This window comes from Nelumbo lutea, chromosome 6 (genome assembly GCF_056320005.1).
Source record: "Nelumbo lutea isolate HS-2025 chromosome 6, American lotus-T2T, whole genome shotgun sequence".
Taxonomy (NCBI): Eukaryota; Viridiplantae; Streptophyta; class Magnoliopsida; order Proteales; family Nelumbonaceae; genus Nelumbo; species Nelumbo lutea.
Window position 1 is genome coordinate 71,033,660 of NC_142689.1, and position 17,142 is coordinate 71,050,801.

The 17,142-nt window shown below is 36.1% G+C and overlaps 1 protein-coding gene across 1 annotated transcript; it reads left to right on the forward strand.

Annotated features, from left to right (window-relative positions):
• Positions 1–2,061: 2,061 nt before the first annotated feature.
• Positions 2,062–15,370, forward strand: LOC148849566 (CMP-sialic acid transporter 2-like). Its single transcript, XM_088949177.1, has 15 exons — positions 2,062–2,247; positions 3,052–3,112; positions 3,246–3,306; positions 3,376–3,487; positions 3,587–3,666; positions 5,620–5,695; positions 5,789–5,889; positions 6,523–6,594; positions 7,030–7,078; positions 7,190–7,231; positions 7,499–7,620; positions 12,590–12,649; positions 12,741–12,789; positions 14,667–14,761; positions 15,127–15,370. The coding sequence occupies exons 1-15, from the start codon at positions 2,221–2,223 to the stop codon at positions 15,176–15,178; spliced, it is 1,059 nt and encodes a 352-aa protein (XP_088805303.1). The 5' UTR covers positions 2,062–2,220; the 3' UTR covers positions 15,179–15,370.
• The last annotated feature ends 1,772 nt before the right edge of the window (positions 15,371–17,142 follow it).

Consider the following 17,142-nt stretch of genomic DNA (forward strand, 5'->3'; position numbering starts at 1 on the left):
CTTCTACCCTTGGCTACTTCGGAGGATTCTGTTCTTCTCTTTCAATCTCACGAGCTGATGTCTTTGTTGCGGCTGAAGTGCAGCCCGCGACAATTGATCCGCTAGTGATCATATGTATTACCCCTTGAACTGGCCTTTCTTCGAGCAACTTTCTCTGTGGCTGCTCATTCTCCTTGTTCTTGGACTCGGGAGCATCTCTACCTTGCTCCCCCTGCTGATCTGTTTGATTATTTTAATATATATATATATATATATAATAGAAACATTAAACTGAAAGCCCAGACAAATGCCGCACCTAGGAAGAAAAGGCCATATGCAGATAATGAAGAACCATAAAACTGAATTACCTGGGACGCTTGTGCCCATAAGAAATCACGAATTCACCCATTAATAGTAATGGAACTCTGCGCAAAGTTTCCGCTTGTGATACGAGTTACCACCCCTTATCATTTATACTACCCCAAACATCCGGCTGCATTTTCCAACTGAAATGGAATATATATATATAGTCTACGGGCCATGGGCGGCACGACATGATAGTGCGGGCCATGCCGATTTATCCCATTGACCTGAAACCCTAAGCCCGACACATCCCATCGACCCATACAATCATACTGGGCTGTAGCACAGCCCATGAACCATGACACGACCCAATTTACACCTGTAAGGTAAGAGTTCAAATGTTATACACTATGTAACACAAGAGCTCTAAAGGAACTTAAGAAACCAACCACAACAATACACTTATAAGCTAAAGAGTCCAAATGTTATTTGTTAACCAGTTTTTACAACAAAAACAAAACATATTAGGGTGTCCAACATATTATACATCTTTGATGTACAAAATTTTTATATGCTTTAGCAATTTATCATAAAATTCAGACATTATATCTAAGTTGTCATTCTCAAAACTATTGTTATAACTTTATTTAATATATCTTTAGAGGACTTGTCATTAATTGCTTCCAAAAGGTCCAAATCCATCTCCTTCTCCTTTAATGATTACTCTCCCTACACTGTGTTGCATAATAGGCTTCTCCATTGAAGGTGTTTATGAAAAGAACTTACATCCATCTTACTCCTAGATAATAAAATGGGATTTGGTAGGTTGATTGATCTAAGTTAATAATAGTTTTGTAGAAGTTTTCTTACCTGAGGCATGACACAAACCCAAAACTGTTTGCCTTTTGTGCTAGCCTGTTTTGATGTAAACACTCTATAAGCCCCAATTCTACATAGACAAATCTTGTCTTCATCTTTCCACACACAAGAAGAAGTTATATCTTTTATTCAAGACGTACTACGAACGAAACACATGTTATCAATTTTCCTCCTAACCCCGAGAAATTATGTATATATCCCCTAGATTTAACTTAATAAAGACAATCACAAAACTCATGTCCAAAGTTCTCATCCTTTTCATCTCGAGCAGCAATTATTATGCACTCTCTAAGTCTACATGGACATAAAATCTTTATAGTGCCAGTTCTAACCCTTTGTCTCTGACATTAATATAATTTCACTGGGAAATTTTATCAACCATATTATCAAATTATCAAATCGTATTACCAAACACTATCAAACATATGCCCTTGGATTTTTGGGAAACAAGAAAAAAAAAAAAAAAACATTAGAGATATTTTATCAAACATATTGACTACAGTCAGGCAAGGGTGGTTGGGCTAGAAGCTGGGTAGATTGGCAGGGGAATTAGGATTTATTTCTCGTAGAGCGTGCCTCACACTAATTTTATGGCTATATCCCACTTTGTATTGGGAACATCTTCCCCATAAATAATAAATACAAGTATGGGAGATGTCCCGGCTAGGACATAGAGTGAGGTCGGTGTGAGGCACACTTTGTGAGAAGATCCGGACTCTGGGCTGGGGGGCTAGGCGTGTGGGTTGTCATGCGAGCGGGTAGGATTTGAAGTTTATCAAAACACTGGGAGGCTGAATGTAATTATGAGAAAACCTGTTATACTTTAAGAAAATTTGTAGACATAGGAGCCATTTCCTACAACTTAAAGGGTAAGATTTGGCATTAATCAAAATACAAAGGTCCTTGATATCATTTTTCATAAAATAAAGAAGTGTCGATGACAATTGCGAATTGCGAAAGCATCTGCATCACTGGAGAAGCACACAAGAAGAACTCGCAAGAAGAGAGTAAGAATAGGAGATCTTCGCTGAGGTTGCATTTTCGCCTTTTGGATTCACAATGGAGTACAGGAAAATCAAGGATCAGGTGTTAATTTCGATATTTTCCTCTCTGTGCGTTGATTTAAAACTTAGGAAAGTTACAATTTTATTTCGTTTTATCCATCCTGTTTTTTTTTTTTTTTTTTTTTTTTTTTTCAATTTGTGCGCTATTCAAATCGACTTTGCATTTCCTAAAAAAATCGACTTTGCACTGTATACATCTTTGTGCATTTTTAAAAACAGTGAAGCTCTGAGTTGATCAGTTTTTTGGACTGTATACTTCATTGCACTGTATACTTTCTACGGAGCATGCTGTCGCCGGGCTATTGTTGAATTGGAACTTGATTTAGCAAACAACGCAAGGGGTGAAACTTAGCTTAAATTAACTGTAAAGTTGTTTTCCACTTTCTTGGCAAGGCATGGAGTCCTTATTCCTAACTAGGCTATTGATTTAGTCTACATCTGGGTTCATTTGATTAATTTCAAATCTAACCCTGCTTATACAGCTTTCCTTTTCAATCTGGCTTCCTTTGGTTAGTTTATTTCTATTGAATCTGCAGTACCGGCACTGAGATTTAGTCGGAATTAGAAAATTTTAAATCTCATCTGACCTTTTATTAACATTCTTCATTTTCAGTTTAAATTCTGTCTTCATTAATTTGATTTAGTCATATTATGAATTTAAAGCTGTGAAGTTGCATGGAACTCTATGTTGCATGCTGGTCGTTGATTTTATCCATTCCAATCAGTTTAACTGGGTTGAAGCTTTAGTATGCTCAAAATCTTGCGAGGCTGTTCTGGAGTTTGTGAATTGTGATTGACTTCGGTTTTCCAATGATGTAACTTGTAGGATAAAGATGGGGATGCAGGTGAAGCCGATATAGAAATTTTGCGTGGCAAGCCTCTTTCAGGTGGTGTGCTTTATCTTTACAGTTCAACCTTGAACTTGAGACAGCATGAACTGACTAAATTGTTTATATTATTGTGGCTTTGATGCACCAGTCTGTCTTCTAGTAATTGTTATAGTATTTATTGATCATGCAGTTCCAGTGCATAACATGGCTGCCTTGGTGGGCTCAAGTGATCGGTCTAAATGGAAGATTAAGTAAGAGCTACTGAGAAGTCTCGAATGACATTTCATTTTGATTTCTTATTTCCGTTTCTATTGCTATAGGTCAATGGTTACAATTGCATTAACTGTTCTTACGAGTTCACAGGCAATATTAATTGCCTGGTCTAAAAGAGCTGGAAAGTATGAGTACAGTGTGACTACTGCAAACTTCTCGGTGAGTGGATAATGAACCTTGTTGAAAATGTTATCAAAGCATTTAAATCCATGTGCATCTATTTGACCCTTGGATGCCTGCCTTCCTGTTTCAAATTAGGTGGAGGCTTTGAAATGTGCAATTTCACTTGCTGTCTTGTTAAGAATTTGGAGAACTGAGGGTGTTACTGAAGATAACAAGTAAATTTCTTCCACCACCACTCACCAACCTCCCTTTTATTTCAATATTTCTTTAATGCTGTGATAATTGTAATGTGATTTTAGTTTTAACTGCAGTTTTGTAAATAACAATGGAAAATATGCACTTTGTCATACTTATGTTTGTGACCTTTTTATTCAAATTTGAAAAATAAATTGTCTATTTATTGAAATTTCATGTTGAGGTGGCATTAAACGTACAACTTTTCCTCCTACATTAAACTTGGATAAATGATACACACCAGGGAAAATGTGAATGTTAACTTCTTTCTAATAACACCTTAGTCTAAACATTTGTTGTTGACTTCTGCTTGGAACATCATCAACATGTTATCTCAAACCATGCAGAGGGTATATCTTCATCAAATGAAATTGATGTGCAATTAACAGGTCATATATATTTGCTGATAAAAAAAAATTAACAGGTCATATAGCATAGCAGCTTATATAGTCATGGTTACATGGTGCTAACTCGAAGTGTAAGAACATATGTTCAACAATGTTTCAAAGCCTTATGATATATGATGTGATTCACAATTGATTCAGATCATGAACCCGACAGGTTTTAATTCGAATCTTATGATTGAACCAATTTCTGAAGAATCATAAAAATAACAAGTCCTGATAGAGCTAATGTGGTCCTGAACTGACAAGAAAATACACAGACCAATAAGCTCCATTATAGTTATACTGCTAGATATCAACTATAAATCTCTTCAGTCCTTGTCATTTTTTTATTAAAGAACATTATGATGAAAAACCAAAGTAACTAATAACTGATCAAAAGAAAAGGCAAACAGTAAACAAACTAAAACAAACAAAAATATATTGGTAGAATTGAATTTGAATTTTCATAATCTGAGAAGATGAAATAAATAAAGGGAGAAAATTGCATTGAACTTATAATACGACATCTTTATGACTTTTATTCTTAGGTCATATTCTGATCAAAAAATAAGATGAAATAAATAGCCAGTAACAGATTAATACAGATTGTTTTGAGTGTTTGGTTGATCCAGCGCATTAAAAGATGCAAATGTGAGGGTAACTCAAAGTTGGGATATATTTGCTCCAGTCCTGATGGTGATACACACCACAATGTCATCATTCTTTCCCTTTTTTCCCTATAGCTTAGCCCTTTGTTCATCATCTTTTTTTCCCCTAATTTCCTAAAACATCATCAATCACAATAGAAACCTACTAAACAACAGTAAAAATATATCCTAAAGATATTTTTAGAAATGCCAATTCAACTCAACACAACTTACCCTTAATCCCAGCTATTAAGGGTTGGTTATTTTTCATTGTCTATGGCCCTGCTTGGCACATCTTTCCGAGTTTCCGTGTGGGCCGTTGGCTGTTTATAAGCCCAGCAGCCCGCATTTTCATCTTTTCCCATTTGGCTGGGAAAAGATCTAGCCGCCCTGAAAAGACGCGTGAAGCCCGTCTTGGGCTATTTTCGGGAAGCTCCAAATGGAGCTTTTCGACTTTTTTCATCATGTCTTCGTGCGAAAAGACATGCAGAAAGACACGCCTTAACCAAACGGTATTCAGGCTGCTAAGATCTTAATGCAAAAGCTCACATCATCTTTTGGCTGTCGGGTCTGCCAGAAGATCTTTCAAAAAAGACTTGCCAAACGGCCCCTATGTAAATCTAAAGAAATCCTCAAAGATACTAGAATGTTCCAAATATCTTATTGGGTCCATGGCAGCATGAGCAACCTCTGTCTTTTTGTTGGGCTATCTGGATTTGGGCTTATAGCAGTCTAAGTGTGAGTCTCATCAGCAGGCTGAACATCAGGTCCATCCTAGACCCATGTAGGCATCCAAAAGATGGCTATTGTTTTATTTTCATAGTTTTGCTAACTGGTGATGAATTGAAGTTGGCTTCTGGATATTTCTTTCTCTTATGCATCTCATAATGTTTTTATTCAGATTGAGCACATCATTGGATGAGGTTATTGTTTACCCTATTCCTGCAGCACTTTACCTTGTTAAGAACTTACTTCAGGTAGGTTTTTGGTAGGTCATGGTATCCGTCTATTATTTTGGATTGTTATAGTTTCAATTTTTATGAACTAAAAGATTTTGAATTCTATTGCAGTATTACATCTTTGCATATGTGAATGCTCCAGGATACCAGATACTGAAGAACTTGAATATCATCAGCACTGGTGTGTTATACCGTATTATTCTAAAGAAAAAGTAAGAGTGTTAGTCCCATCTGATTTTATGATGGATGTTTTTCATTGCATTCTGGAATCTGAGTACTATGAGTTTTTCCTTCTTTTAATTATTTTTCATTTTCTATTTTTAGTGTCATTCAATTCATTGTTATTGGTCAAGTAAGAGAGAATCAGAGTTGTTCTGGGTCATGATAACATGACAGGGCAATATATGTGATTCTTAAATCAAAACAAAATAAATATTTTGACAATTTATCAGAATGTTGCAAAATAAAAGTCATTTATGAACAACGTGGAGAAGATTAACAAATAGAACTTAGTTGAGTATGAAGTGTGAATGACTGCTGAAAGTTTGATAATAATTTGCTTAGATGTGGTCTTGAAGGGAAAAAAATAGTAACTCAGAAAACAAATAAGAATATCTGAAACTGAAATTAACTTGACTAGAGCTGAAGGCAAGATATAGGAGTAGGGGCTGTTAGCATAACTTCATTGCTAGTTACTGTGTCTGAGTGATCAAACAAAGTTTTGTCTATTATTCGTATTTGGATACTTTGGTTGAACACAATAGATAACGACCAGATTATATAAAGAAAATTTAAACAAAAAAACTAATTCAATTTACTTTCCATGGCTTATTATTTCTTTTCAGGTTAAGTGAGATTCAGTGGGCAGCTTTTATTCTGTTATGTGCTGGATGCACCACAGCACAACTTGATTCTTCGTAAGTGTTACATAAATTTGGTTTAAGCTTCATTGGTGTCTGCAATACTTAAACTTTCTTGTATCAAATGTATTAGTTGATCCCCAAGATCAGTCTGGAGCAATATCTTGGCTTCTGGTTATGGCATGTATCACTCCACAGCTTGACTTTTAAACCTTTTCTTATTTTTGATTGGTGAACTTCAAAACATTTTCTTTTTAACAATGAAAATTGCCTTTGATAGAGTTAAATGTCCAAACAGGTTCATGTAACAAATTGAGTTGAATAGAACTAGAGTAGTAATATACTTAAGCTCATTCAAACGATGAAATGAATGAACAATTTAATATAGGAAGAGAAAACTTGAATAACAAATGACCTAAATGTTTCACCAATCTCCAATAACATTTTCTGTTTTGGTTACCTGTGCCTTATAAGATAACATTGCTTGTGCAGTTCTGATCGTGTTCTTCAAACTCCTTTTCAAGGTTGGATGATGGCCATTGTGAGTTGTTGATATGCTTGATTTTCTATAAGCTTGAAGTAAGATAAAAAGATCTCCTTTAAGCTGATTCTTATAATTATAACAGTTGCTCAAAGTTCTTGGTTTTTTCAGGTAATGGCACTTCTAAGTGGCCTTGCAGGAGTGTACACAGAGGTATTTTAACAAATGGTGATCTTTTGTGACATGGGATTGGGTTAGGTGTAAATGTAGTCTTTTTGTGATCCGTAAGAACTTAAAATGGGAGAAGTATCACATCCTGACATCACTGTACTGCAAGTATTTCTCTTAAGTTGCAGTAGAAATTATCAACTGTGATAAATTTGATTAAGAAAAGTCACATACTGTCTTAGATTTTTTATAGTGATTAACACTTGCTTGACTATTTGTTTTTTACTAGTTAGTTAAATTTTGGCATTACAGGCTATAATGAAAAAGCGTTTGTCAAGAAATGTCAACGTGCAGAACTTCTGGTTATATATCTTTGGGATGTTGTTCAATGCTATTGCAATATTAGTTCAAGATTTTGATGCAGTCATGAACAAGTAAGTTAGAGAATACATCTCCTTGTGATGTCAAAAATGGATGTGCCAGATAACAAATTCTTGAATTCAAGTAAACATTCAGATTGGCACCAGGTATACCATAAATTGTAAACATGAAGGCTTCCTGTTTCTTAGGGTACAACTTGGGTAGGTTTGGATTGAGAATTTGTTAAAATTTAAATGGGCCTGGCCCAAGGGCCTAAGCCTGATGCAGTTGTAAGAAATAGTGTTATATGTTGGGTATTGTGTAAGAGGCATCAATTAAAGGTTTCAGGGGGTTGTATGGGCTGAGAAGTGAGTTAGAAGATGGGTAAATTGTTCAAATCAGGTGCCTGATTTGCATCCTTAACATTTCCCCTTGCTTTTAATATCTGAGATGCACCGGTTTTCTTATATTTCATGGATTCTTTATGATAGACAACATATCAACAGGTTCTATTGCTGTCAGATTGCTATGCAAGTTAGGACTGCTCTAGGTTTAGATTAATAGCTATTAATTGAAATTTAAGGGGAGCTCATATACTGTTAAAACTAGGCTTGAGGACTGGAATTGATAAAATAGCAAACTAATTGGTGCACAAAGAGGTTCAACTACAAGGTAAACATGGTATCATGAACTGCTAGTTGTAAGAAATAGTGTTATATGTTGGGTATTGTGTAAGAGGCATCAATTAAAGGTTTCAGGGGGTTGTATGGGCTGAGAAGTGAGTTAGAAGATGGGCCATTTGAACCATGTTTAATGCATACAGAAATTCAAAACGACATGGAGAAGAGAATGTGTTATTAAAGAAAACAAGATAAAGTAGAGAAGGACAAACTGCGTGAGTTATCACCACTAGGCTGCTCTAGGCATCAATACCTAGATCTAAAGGCATCACACTCACACCTCCAGGCTTGGGATCTTAAAAACAAGCAAAAGCTTAAAATGGAATTCTACCTTTCCATTAAAAACTCACAGGATATCCTTTCTACATGTTCTACCCTCTTTCCCAGCCTTACGTTAGGTAGGGATTCAAGTTCAAATAAAAAGATGTCAGACTCTAAAATAATCCCCCTCCATGCATGTGTATGTAAATTGGTTACTTGCCATGCAATTATTGTCCAAAATCATATTGTCTAGGGATTTCATATAGGTCATTGAGCTACCTCTATAATGACATTAAGATGCAACCAAATGGTCAAGTGTGGGCTCAATAATAGTGACAAAATTGCTATCATCTTTTTTCTACTTGACATTGAAGTATGTAACTGACTTATTCTATTTACCTGCTTCCCTTCCCTGGCGGTGGGTGTGAGGTAGCAAATAAATCTTATTGATTTCTCTCAAAGGAGAATCTAACTTGAATTCTGTTTGAGTTTGGTCTAATAAAATGGGTTTAAGCCTCTTGACCTTGGGTCTCACTGAAATACTTCTTGATTTGTCTTCACAGATACATTACCTTAGACCTATTTGCTCACCTAGATAATTCCCCCAACTTCTGAAAGCTAGAACTTATCAAGTTAGGAACTTGATGTCGCTTATTATGTCTAAGCCTTTAGAAATCCTCCTTTGAAATTCGAGTAAAATTCTGAAGCAGTGGATTCTCCCTTCAACCATAGTTGTCAAAGGGATGTTGTCGCCTAGGCGTGTAGGCGCTTTTTGGGCATCACCTCGCCCAAGCACCATATATTTATATATATAACCTCTTCAAAGTACACCAAATCATTATTTTTAGTTTTTTCATAAGATAATAATTTTTTTTATCAGTTTCTTATTTTGTTAGGGTTTCTGATAGATAGATATTCAAATATCCTGAAGAAGAAAGGAGTTCGACACATATCCTTGTCAGGGTTCCAAGTGATATGTGTTCTATGTCTTTGAAGAAGCAAGGGAAATCAACCAATTGCAGAAGGTATGCTATCCTTCTTCTTCTGGAACAAAAACAGGAGCTCCGTCCCCTTCTTTTTCTTTTTCTGAACAAAAGCAGGGGCTGCCCCCCTTCTTGTTCTTTCTTTGGAAGAAAAATTCTTCTTCATCCTTTTCTGAAACTATAACAGGGCTCTGCCCCTTCTTCTCCATCGTTTTTGAGATTTTTCTTTCATGTTTTCTTTCTTCTAAGACAAGAACAAGGGCTCTGCCCTTCTTTTACTTCTATTTCAATGGCAAAAATAGGGCTAACCCTTTTGTTTTGTTCTTTTTTGATACATTAAGCGATGCCTAGACGACCAGGTGACTAAGCGCTCCACTGTTGCCCAGGTTTGCCCTGGTGCCTTGAAAACTATGCCTTCTACTGTTGGCATATAATCTAAACAAGGTTCCTTGGAAATAGATTTTGGACTCAGGTGCCCCCTCCAAGTTTGTGTTCTTTTGGGCTGCAATTCTTAACAGGATTCAGACCATAGATTACTTATGGCCAGAGGTATGGTGTTGGTGAACTGTTTCTCTCTTTTTAACAATGGCTGGGAATCAGTCAGTCACCTTTTGCTTCACATTGCCCATTCTCCTTCTCTGTGTGGATTTACTCCATCTGCCTATTTGGCAATGTCTGGGTCCCTCTGGATATCTGAACTTTGTTCTCCATTTGGCTTCAAATTGATCTCAGTAAAAAGGCCAAGTTTTTGTGGTACTCCTCCCCCTTAGTAATCTGCTGGGTGCTGTGGGGGGAGAGAAATGGTCGTATCTTCAGAGGTTCAGCATTGCCAGTTGAAGCAGTGATTGGCAAAATGGAGAGTATCCTAGTTAAATGGTCTTATATTAAAAAGGAGTTCGAAGGCCTTTCATTTCAGCGGTTCTGCTCACAGTGGAGCCAAATTATTGGCAGTTGATTTTACATTTTCGAGCTTCCTTTATATGTTGTGAATAGCTTATACTTCCAGCCTGTTTTTCTTGAAGGGGTTTATATTGTAATTTTTGGGGTCTTTCCCCTTGTTTTATAATACACTCTTACTTTGAAAAGAAAAGAAAATAGAAAAAAGAAAAGGAATCTAGCAAGTCTTCAAGATGCTTGTTTGTCTTCAATACTTGCGGAAGTTTAATGGCTATCAAGTCAAAATTGAAGGCCACAATAATGATAGGCTGTCAAGTCAAAATTAAAGGTCACAATAACCTATACACCCAATGGTAACTACAGGTAGGAGCACAAAAATCCATCTTTAACAGTTCAGAAGGGCCACTTATCCACACATATTTTCCATCTCCCATCTCTTCTAGAAATCAAGTGTGTTTGGTGCCAATACATTTCACAAGTGTTCCGTTTCACCAAGAATCAGCAACACTATCCCCTGTTTTTTTTTAATAAACAATAAATGACTTGTTTGGTGGAGATACATGCTAATTGTGTCTCTAAAGTGATTTGACTTTGTGTTTATAATAATTTCATTATAACTGTTTGATATCTCAGAAAATCTGTCAGATTTTTCAAATTTCAATGTGTCACATCACTGGTGATTCAAGATTACCAAGGTGATTCAAGAAACATCAATTTGATGATTCAAGAAACTCCTCTCACAAATCCCAAGATTAGTCATTGCTGCAATGTTTACAAAATGGCTTGTCAAATGTGATTAAATAGCATTTCAGGGTTTGGGGACTTATTGCTGCCTCATCATATACGAGACAACAGTTTTTTGAGGCTTGGTCTCCTCCAACAGAGGGTTGGACGTAGCTGAACTTTGATAGGAGTAGTGTGGGTAACCCAGGTCCGTCAGGCATTGGCGGGGGGCATTAGAGATGAAAATGGTTTCATTATTGCTCTGTACTCCGGTGCTGTGGAGGAGGGTGATGTGGCAAGGGCAGAGTTTCTAGCTGCAGCATATGGGGTTGAGAAGGCTAAAGAGTTGGGTATTAATAGACTGATCATCGAGGGGGACTCAAAAACTGTGATAAAATGGTTGCAGAAAGGGGAAGGGGTGACATGGCAGTTGAAGAATGATTTCTGAAGATTTAAATGGGTGTCAAGGAACATGTCAATTCAGGTGGGATGGGTTAGGAGATCTGCCAACAGTTTGGCAGATGGCTTAGCAAAGCAAGGGGTTCAAAGAACACATATGTTTTGGGCACATTTGTAATTCTGTCCTGGGTCAGCTTATTAAGCTGATTTCTTTCACAACTTCTTGCTGTATCCTAAAGTTTTCTAATTTAATGAAATTCTTTCAAAGTTATTGATAAAAAAATGTGATTAAATAGCATTTTTCTGATGTGGCAAGCTGGTGTAACAGAACACTAGTGAAGCGCATCAGTGCCAAACACACTAAATGTATGGATGTGCCACAAAGGCTTTTTTGAGCAACTCTTTTTTTTTTGAAGAAAAGTAACAATTTCATTAAAAGCAAGGCACATGGTACATGAGGAGATGTACAATTGCAACAAAGACTTGCCAATATAATAACATGGGTAACATGCAGTCACTAAACAGGGCGTTCCAGCTCTACTATTTATATTAGGGTGTCCCAACAAATAAAATAAAATGTGTACAAAGACAAAAAAAGCTCCTGCGGCTCTAAGTATAAGTACTGTTAACAAATTTCCTCCTGAAAATCTCTTTCCAACCACACTTTCTTCTTGTCTGCAAGATAGGGCCACCCCAACTGCTAAGAAAAAGGCTTCTTTGCTTTTCTTTTGTATACAGCATCTTAAAATAATTTAGGATAGTCTCAGTGATCTCTTCAGGATCTTCTACTTCCCTCTGACCCACCTTCTTTGCCTTTTTAGCCTGCCTAATATATTATGATATGTTAGTTTGCTTATATATTCCCCAAATTCTTTCTTTCTCTCTACACACACACATATTGTGGTATATATGCATGTATATGTGCGTGTATGCTTAAGTTGATAGATGAAACTTCCCCCTGGAAATAAACTTGTTTTGTTTAGTATTTTTTGAAGTACAGTTATTTCTTTAATAGTACTTGGAATACTTTCATTATTTAAAACAGTTTGTTCCTTGTTCCACCTTCTCTTTCTTATGAGTTTGCATTTTCTTGTGCTTAGGGGATTCTTCCATGGGTACTCATTAATTACAACTTGCATGATTATCAATCATGCATTGAGGTATTTTTATTCTAGAAGCTTATTTGCTTGCTCCACATCTTTTCCTGAGTTGAATATTTTGCATGATTATTTACACAGGATTGTTTTGCAGTGGTATTGCTGTATCAATGGTACTGAAATATGCAGATAATATTGTGAAGGTAAGACAATGGTTGCATTTGGTCATTCATCAATTGAATAGAAAAATAGATAGTCTAAAATGCAATGAGACATGAGCTGGAACACTGCTGATACTAAACGAGGTCCAAGTTGACCAGATGGAACCAAATCTAGTTTTCGAATTGCTCTGTTTTCTATACTGTATAGTTGCTCTGTTCATAAAAAAAATTGTATCCTGTAGAATTTGCTCTGTTCATATAATTTCCAATGCCAAAATCAGGATAGGATATTTGCATAACCAAATCTAGTTTTCGAATTGCTTTGTTTTCTATACTGTAGAGTTGCTCTGTTCATAAAAAAATTGTATCCTGTAGAATTTGCTCTGTTCATATAATTTCCAATGCCAACATCAGGATAGGATATTTGCATCAGTAACTCAGGTTGTTATTTTATTATACGTAGACAGGTTAGCAGGTATTGACCTTGTATCTACTTCCCCTTTATTTTTTATTTTTTGATAAATGAATGGTAATTTATTCAAAGATAATAAAGTAATGTTACAAAACAGACTGCCCGAGGAGAGGCACGAGCTAGTTCCTCTCCTCAACAACAACAAAGTATTACATTAGGCTTGGAAAAAAAAAAAGATTATAGAGCTGCCCAGAATAGAAGTTCCCTTGATACCCCTTGCTTAGCTAACCCATCCCGCTATGGCATTAGCTGTTCTGCCCACCCCTTGATACCCTAAGGAGAGGCATGAGCTACTTCCCCTTTCTTTTCTTGATTAAGGAAGTTAATACTCTTATACATATTGAAACCCTGAATGAAAGCGGAATTTTAAATACTGCCAAATGCTTGATGGTATCAAAATCTTGTCAATAATTGTTCTTGTTTCATTGGAAAAAACATAGCTTCTATAAGCTGTATCAATTCGAACTTTCATTTTCCAGAAGGAAATAAGTTGAATCCTTTTTATCAATTTATCCTGATGGTTTTTACATTATTTATTCAGGAAGTTATGGTGTTTGGACCTTGTTAAAGAATCTAAAATATGTAGGTCGTCACCAAACCTATGGATTTGTGGTCTTCATTTTGGAGATTGCACATGACTATTTAACATGTTGATGTGCATATTGGATGGAATCTATATTCTTAAATGGCTGCCCTGTGTAATCCCTAGGCAATCAGGTATAGGGGGTGCATCCAGGAATGTCAATGTTGAATTCTCATAGTCTTCTCCTTCTTATTGATCATTTGGGGACTCTTACTAGAGAAGAAATAACAGTATTATGATTTATCAAAAAAAAAAAAAGAAATAACAGTATTATTGAAGGGCTTGAAGGTCGGGGTTGCAATGAACAGTTTATTTTTATTTTTATTTTTATTTTTTGAAGGGGTTCTCAAATTATTACTAGCTGGATAGGTTCTCAATCAGAAGATCCATGAGTCATTAGACACCTCTTGGAGGAAGCAAGTCTTTTGGCTACCAGGTTGAACTCGTTCAGGTGGATACCAAGATTAGCTAGTATCAGTGGACAGTCTATGGTAGCATTATATGGTCTGTAAAGGTGGTTGGTGTTTCAGTCTTTGGAATGTGTACCCTTCCTCCTTAAAGAGTGCAAGGGCTTGTATTCATTTTGTTCACTTTCATGAGAATCAACAAAATTATTTCTGGTCTTGTTGATTTATGAATTAAAAAAAAAAAAAACTAGGATGTAGTTCAGATTAGGAACCATGAAGCTCCATGGTATACCATATTACCATATTGCCAGTGTCTCCTTTTTTTAAAAAAAAAAAGATAGCATATATTGTATTAATATGAAACACAAAATATATGCATGGTCCTCTGTACAAAGAGATTCTGTAAACCTAAATTAATTTTTGGTGATGAAATTCATTTTTATACCATTCTTTACAGGTCTATTCTACTTCGGTGGCTATGCTTTTCACAGCTGTCGTATCTGTGTTTCTTTTTGGGTTTCATCTTTCCCTTGCCTTCTTCCTTGGCTCAACGTAAGTTCCTGTAGTTCTATATAATGCCTGTTTTAGTGTAATTACTGATTCAGCTTAAGGAGTTCATTATTCCTGGCGGTTACTATGCATTTCACGTGGGGGCTTGACCAGACCCATACCGCTTGAGGAGCCCTGAATTGGTCCAAAATCAATCTGATTTTGTGTTCTTTAACTTTCCACTATATGGTTTGGATGGATATAATTATCCCACTTTAGGACTACCATAACTAATCATATTCTCTGTGCATTTATTGCACACATGACAGACATGGAGGGCAAGTTATTTAGTTGATGCCATTTTATGAGTTCCATTTTGTTCTCCAGAGTTCTTAGTCAAAGCTAACTAACTAGATATTATGCTTCAGGGTTGCATCTGTGTCAGTATATCTGCACTCTATTGGGAAGCTGCAAAGATAGTGTTATCACCACTTTTTTTCTGCCGAAGTCAATCTTTTGCTATCTGTATTCAAAGTTTTTACATTATACCTGTATTTTTCTTAGTCTTTTTTTTTTCTCTTTCCATTGGTTTTCTCATCATAACCATTTGAGGTGCCTGTTTACATGGTCATTGGTGCAATTTTTATTAAAAGTAATTCAAGGATGATAAAATCTGCCTGTTTAGGTATTCTAATCCAATATGAAGCAACTTATAATTGCTGAACTAAATCACTTAAATTATTATGGACAATGGGTACTTCTGACTGGAGTCGTAAATTAATTCTTAAACTAGACCTACATTCGAGATTCAAAATATCCATACGATATGCCCCGTATTGTATCTTTTGGGTCCCGAGCGAAAAATATGGGTATTAAACTACCCAAAAAACAAATTTTGAAAAAAAAACTATTATTTCCGCATGGTTCAAGGTACTGATATGCGATACTTTGAACCTTGATTCTATTCATAAAATGCGATTACCTTTCAATGAACTGGTTAGATATATGAAGAGAATCGGACATTATTGAGTGTGGTGTGTTGAAAATCCATATGAGAAAAAAGGATTTAAGAGAGACATCTTAGGCTGCAATTGGCATCTGTTTGTCTGAATTTCAGTCCAAATTGAATAAATGTGATCAGAATTTGATCGTTTATTGGATCAAGAGTCCGATATGATATCAGAAAGGCGTGATAACCAAAATACTTACAACCAATCAACTGGTATCATAAAATTGGTACCAATCAGTTTGGTTTTTATCAAATCTACTGGGGGTGAGGGAGGTTTGATTGGTCAAAATTATTCCCCAATATCATACAATTCCCACATCATACATACTGTCTAGGATCAAATATGATCCACCACAATCAGATCCAATCTGATAATATTTAAAAATATATGTTTATATCTACCAATCTAGGTAAAATTAATGTGTATCTATTTGTATAATTAGTTTTAGAGTTGCATGTTTCCTAAGGCTTAAGGCTTAGTTTGGAAGGAGTACAAATACAAATAAGGTTCTGCTCTACATATTTGTATTTATACTCCTTCCAAATGAAGCCTAAAGAATAATACTTTTCCCTGGACCCCCTGCGGCTGATTCAGTACAGCACTAACATTGTGGAGCATGCCCGAGGCATGTTCCAGGAGGTTTTGGAGTTGTAGGCTCCTGAGATTGGTTGGGACTTGGGGAGGGGGACCAGAGAATAGGCCTAATGTTACTTAGTGATGTGAGAAGTTTGCTATGCAAGGTGTAGAGTATTGCGTATGTATTGGTTTTCAGGAATCAGGATTATGTTAAATACTTTGATTTGGGTGATTTTAAAAATTAAAATATTAGTAATTCTGTGTAGGTAGATGTCTGTAAATTGTCAGATAAAAAGGGTAAACCTCACTGAAAGCCACCTCACAAATTTTAATTCCATTCTACACCCACAACAATTCAACCCCACTTTGAACCTTTGATGCTATATCCTCTCGTATTGGCATTAATTCCTCGTTGTTATGAAGTTAAAATTTGTTAGACTGGGATAAGTGAAGATTCAATAAAAAAAAAAAAAAAGAAAGATGGTATCATACTGTTTTCATGCTAGAACCTATCTTTACTTTAAAGTTTTGATAATAATTCACAGAATTCGAAACCTCAGAGCTATGACGCCTACTGCAAATCAGGAGTCGTAGCTTATGTGAGTGTGATAATATTTCACAGAGGTGAATTTACGACGGCAATAGGGAAGGTGGAGCATTGTGCTTTTGTGGCGGGGGCGGAGCCACGAGCAATCCGGATGGGTTCTGATGAAGCTAGAAGAATGAGGATCCAACAGGTGGAGATGAGATCTGACGCCCAACGGCCCAATTAGTGATCATCGCTTTAGTCATTATAAGACTTAGATCCACTGTTGCCTATTCTGGAGGACATTGATCGACACTGGACCTTCATGAGGC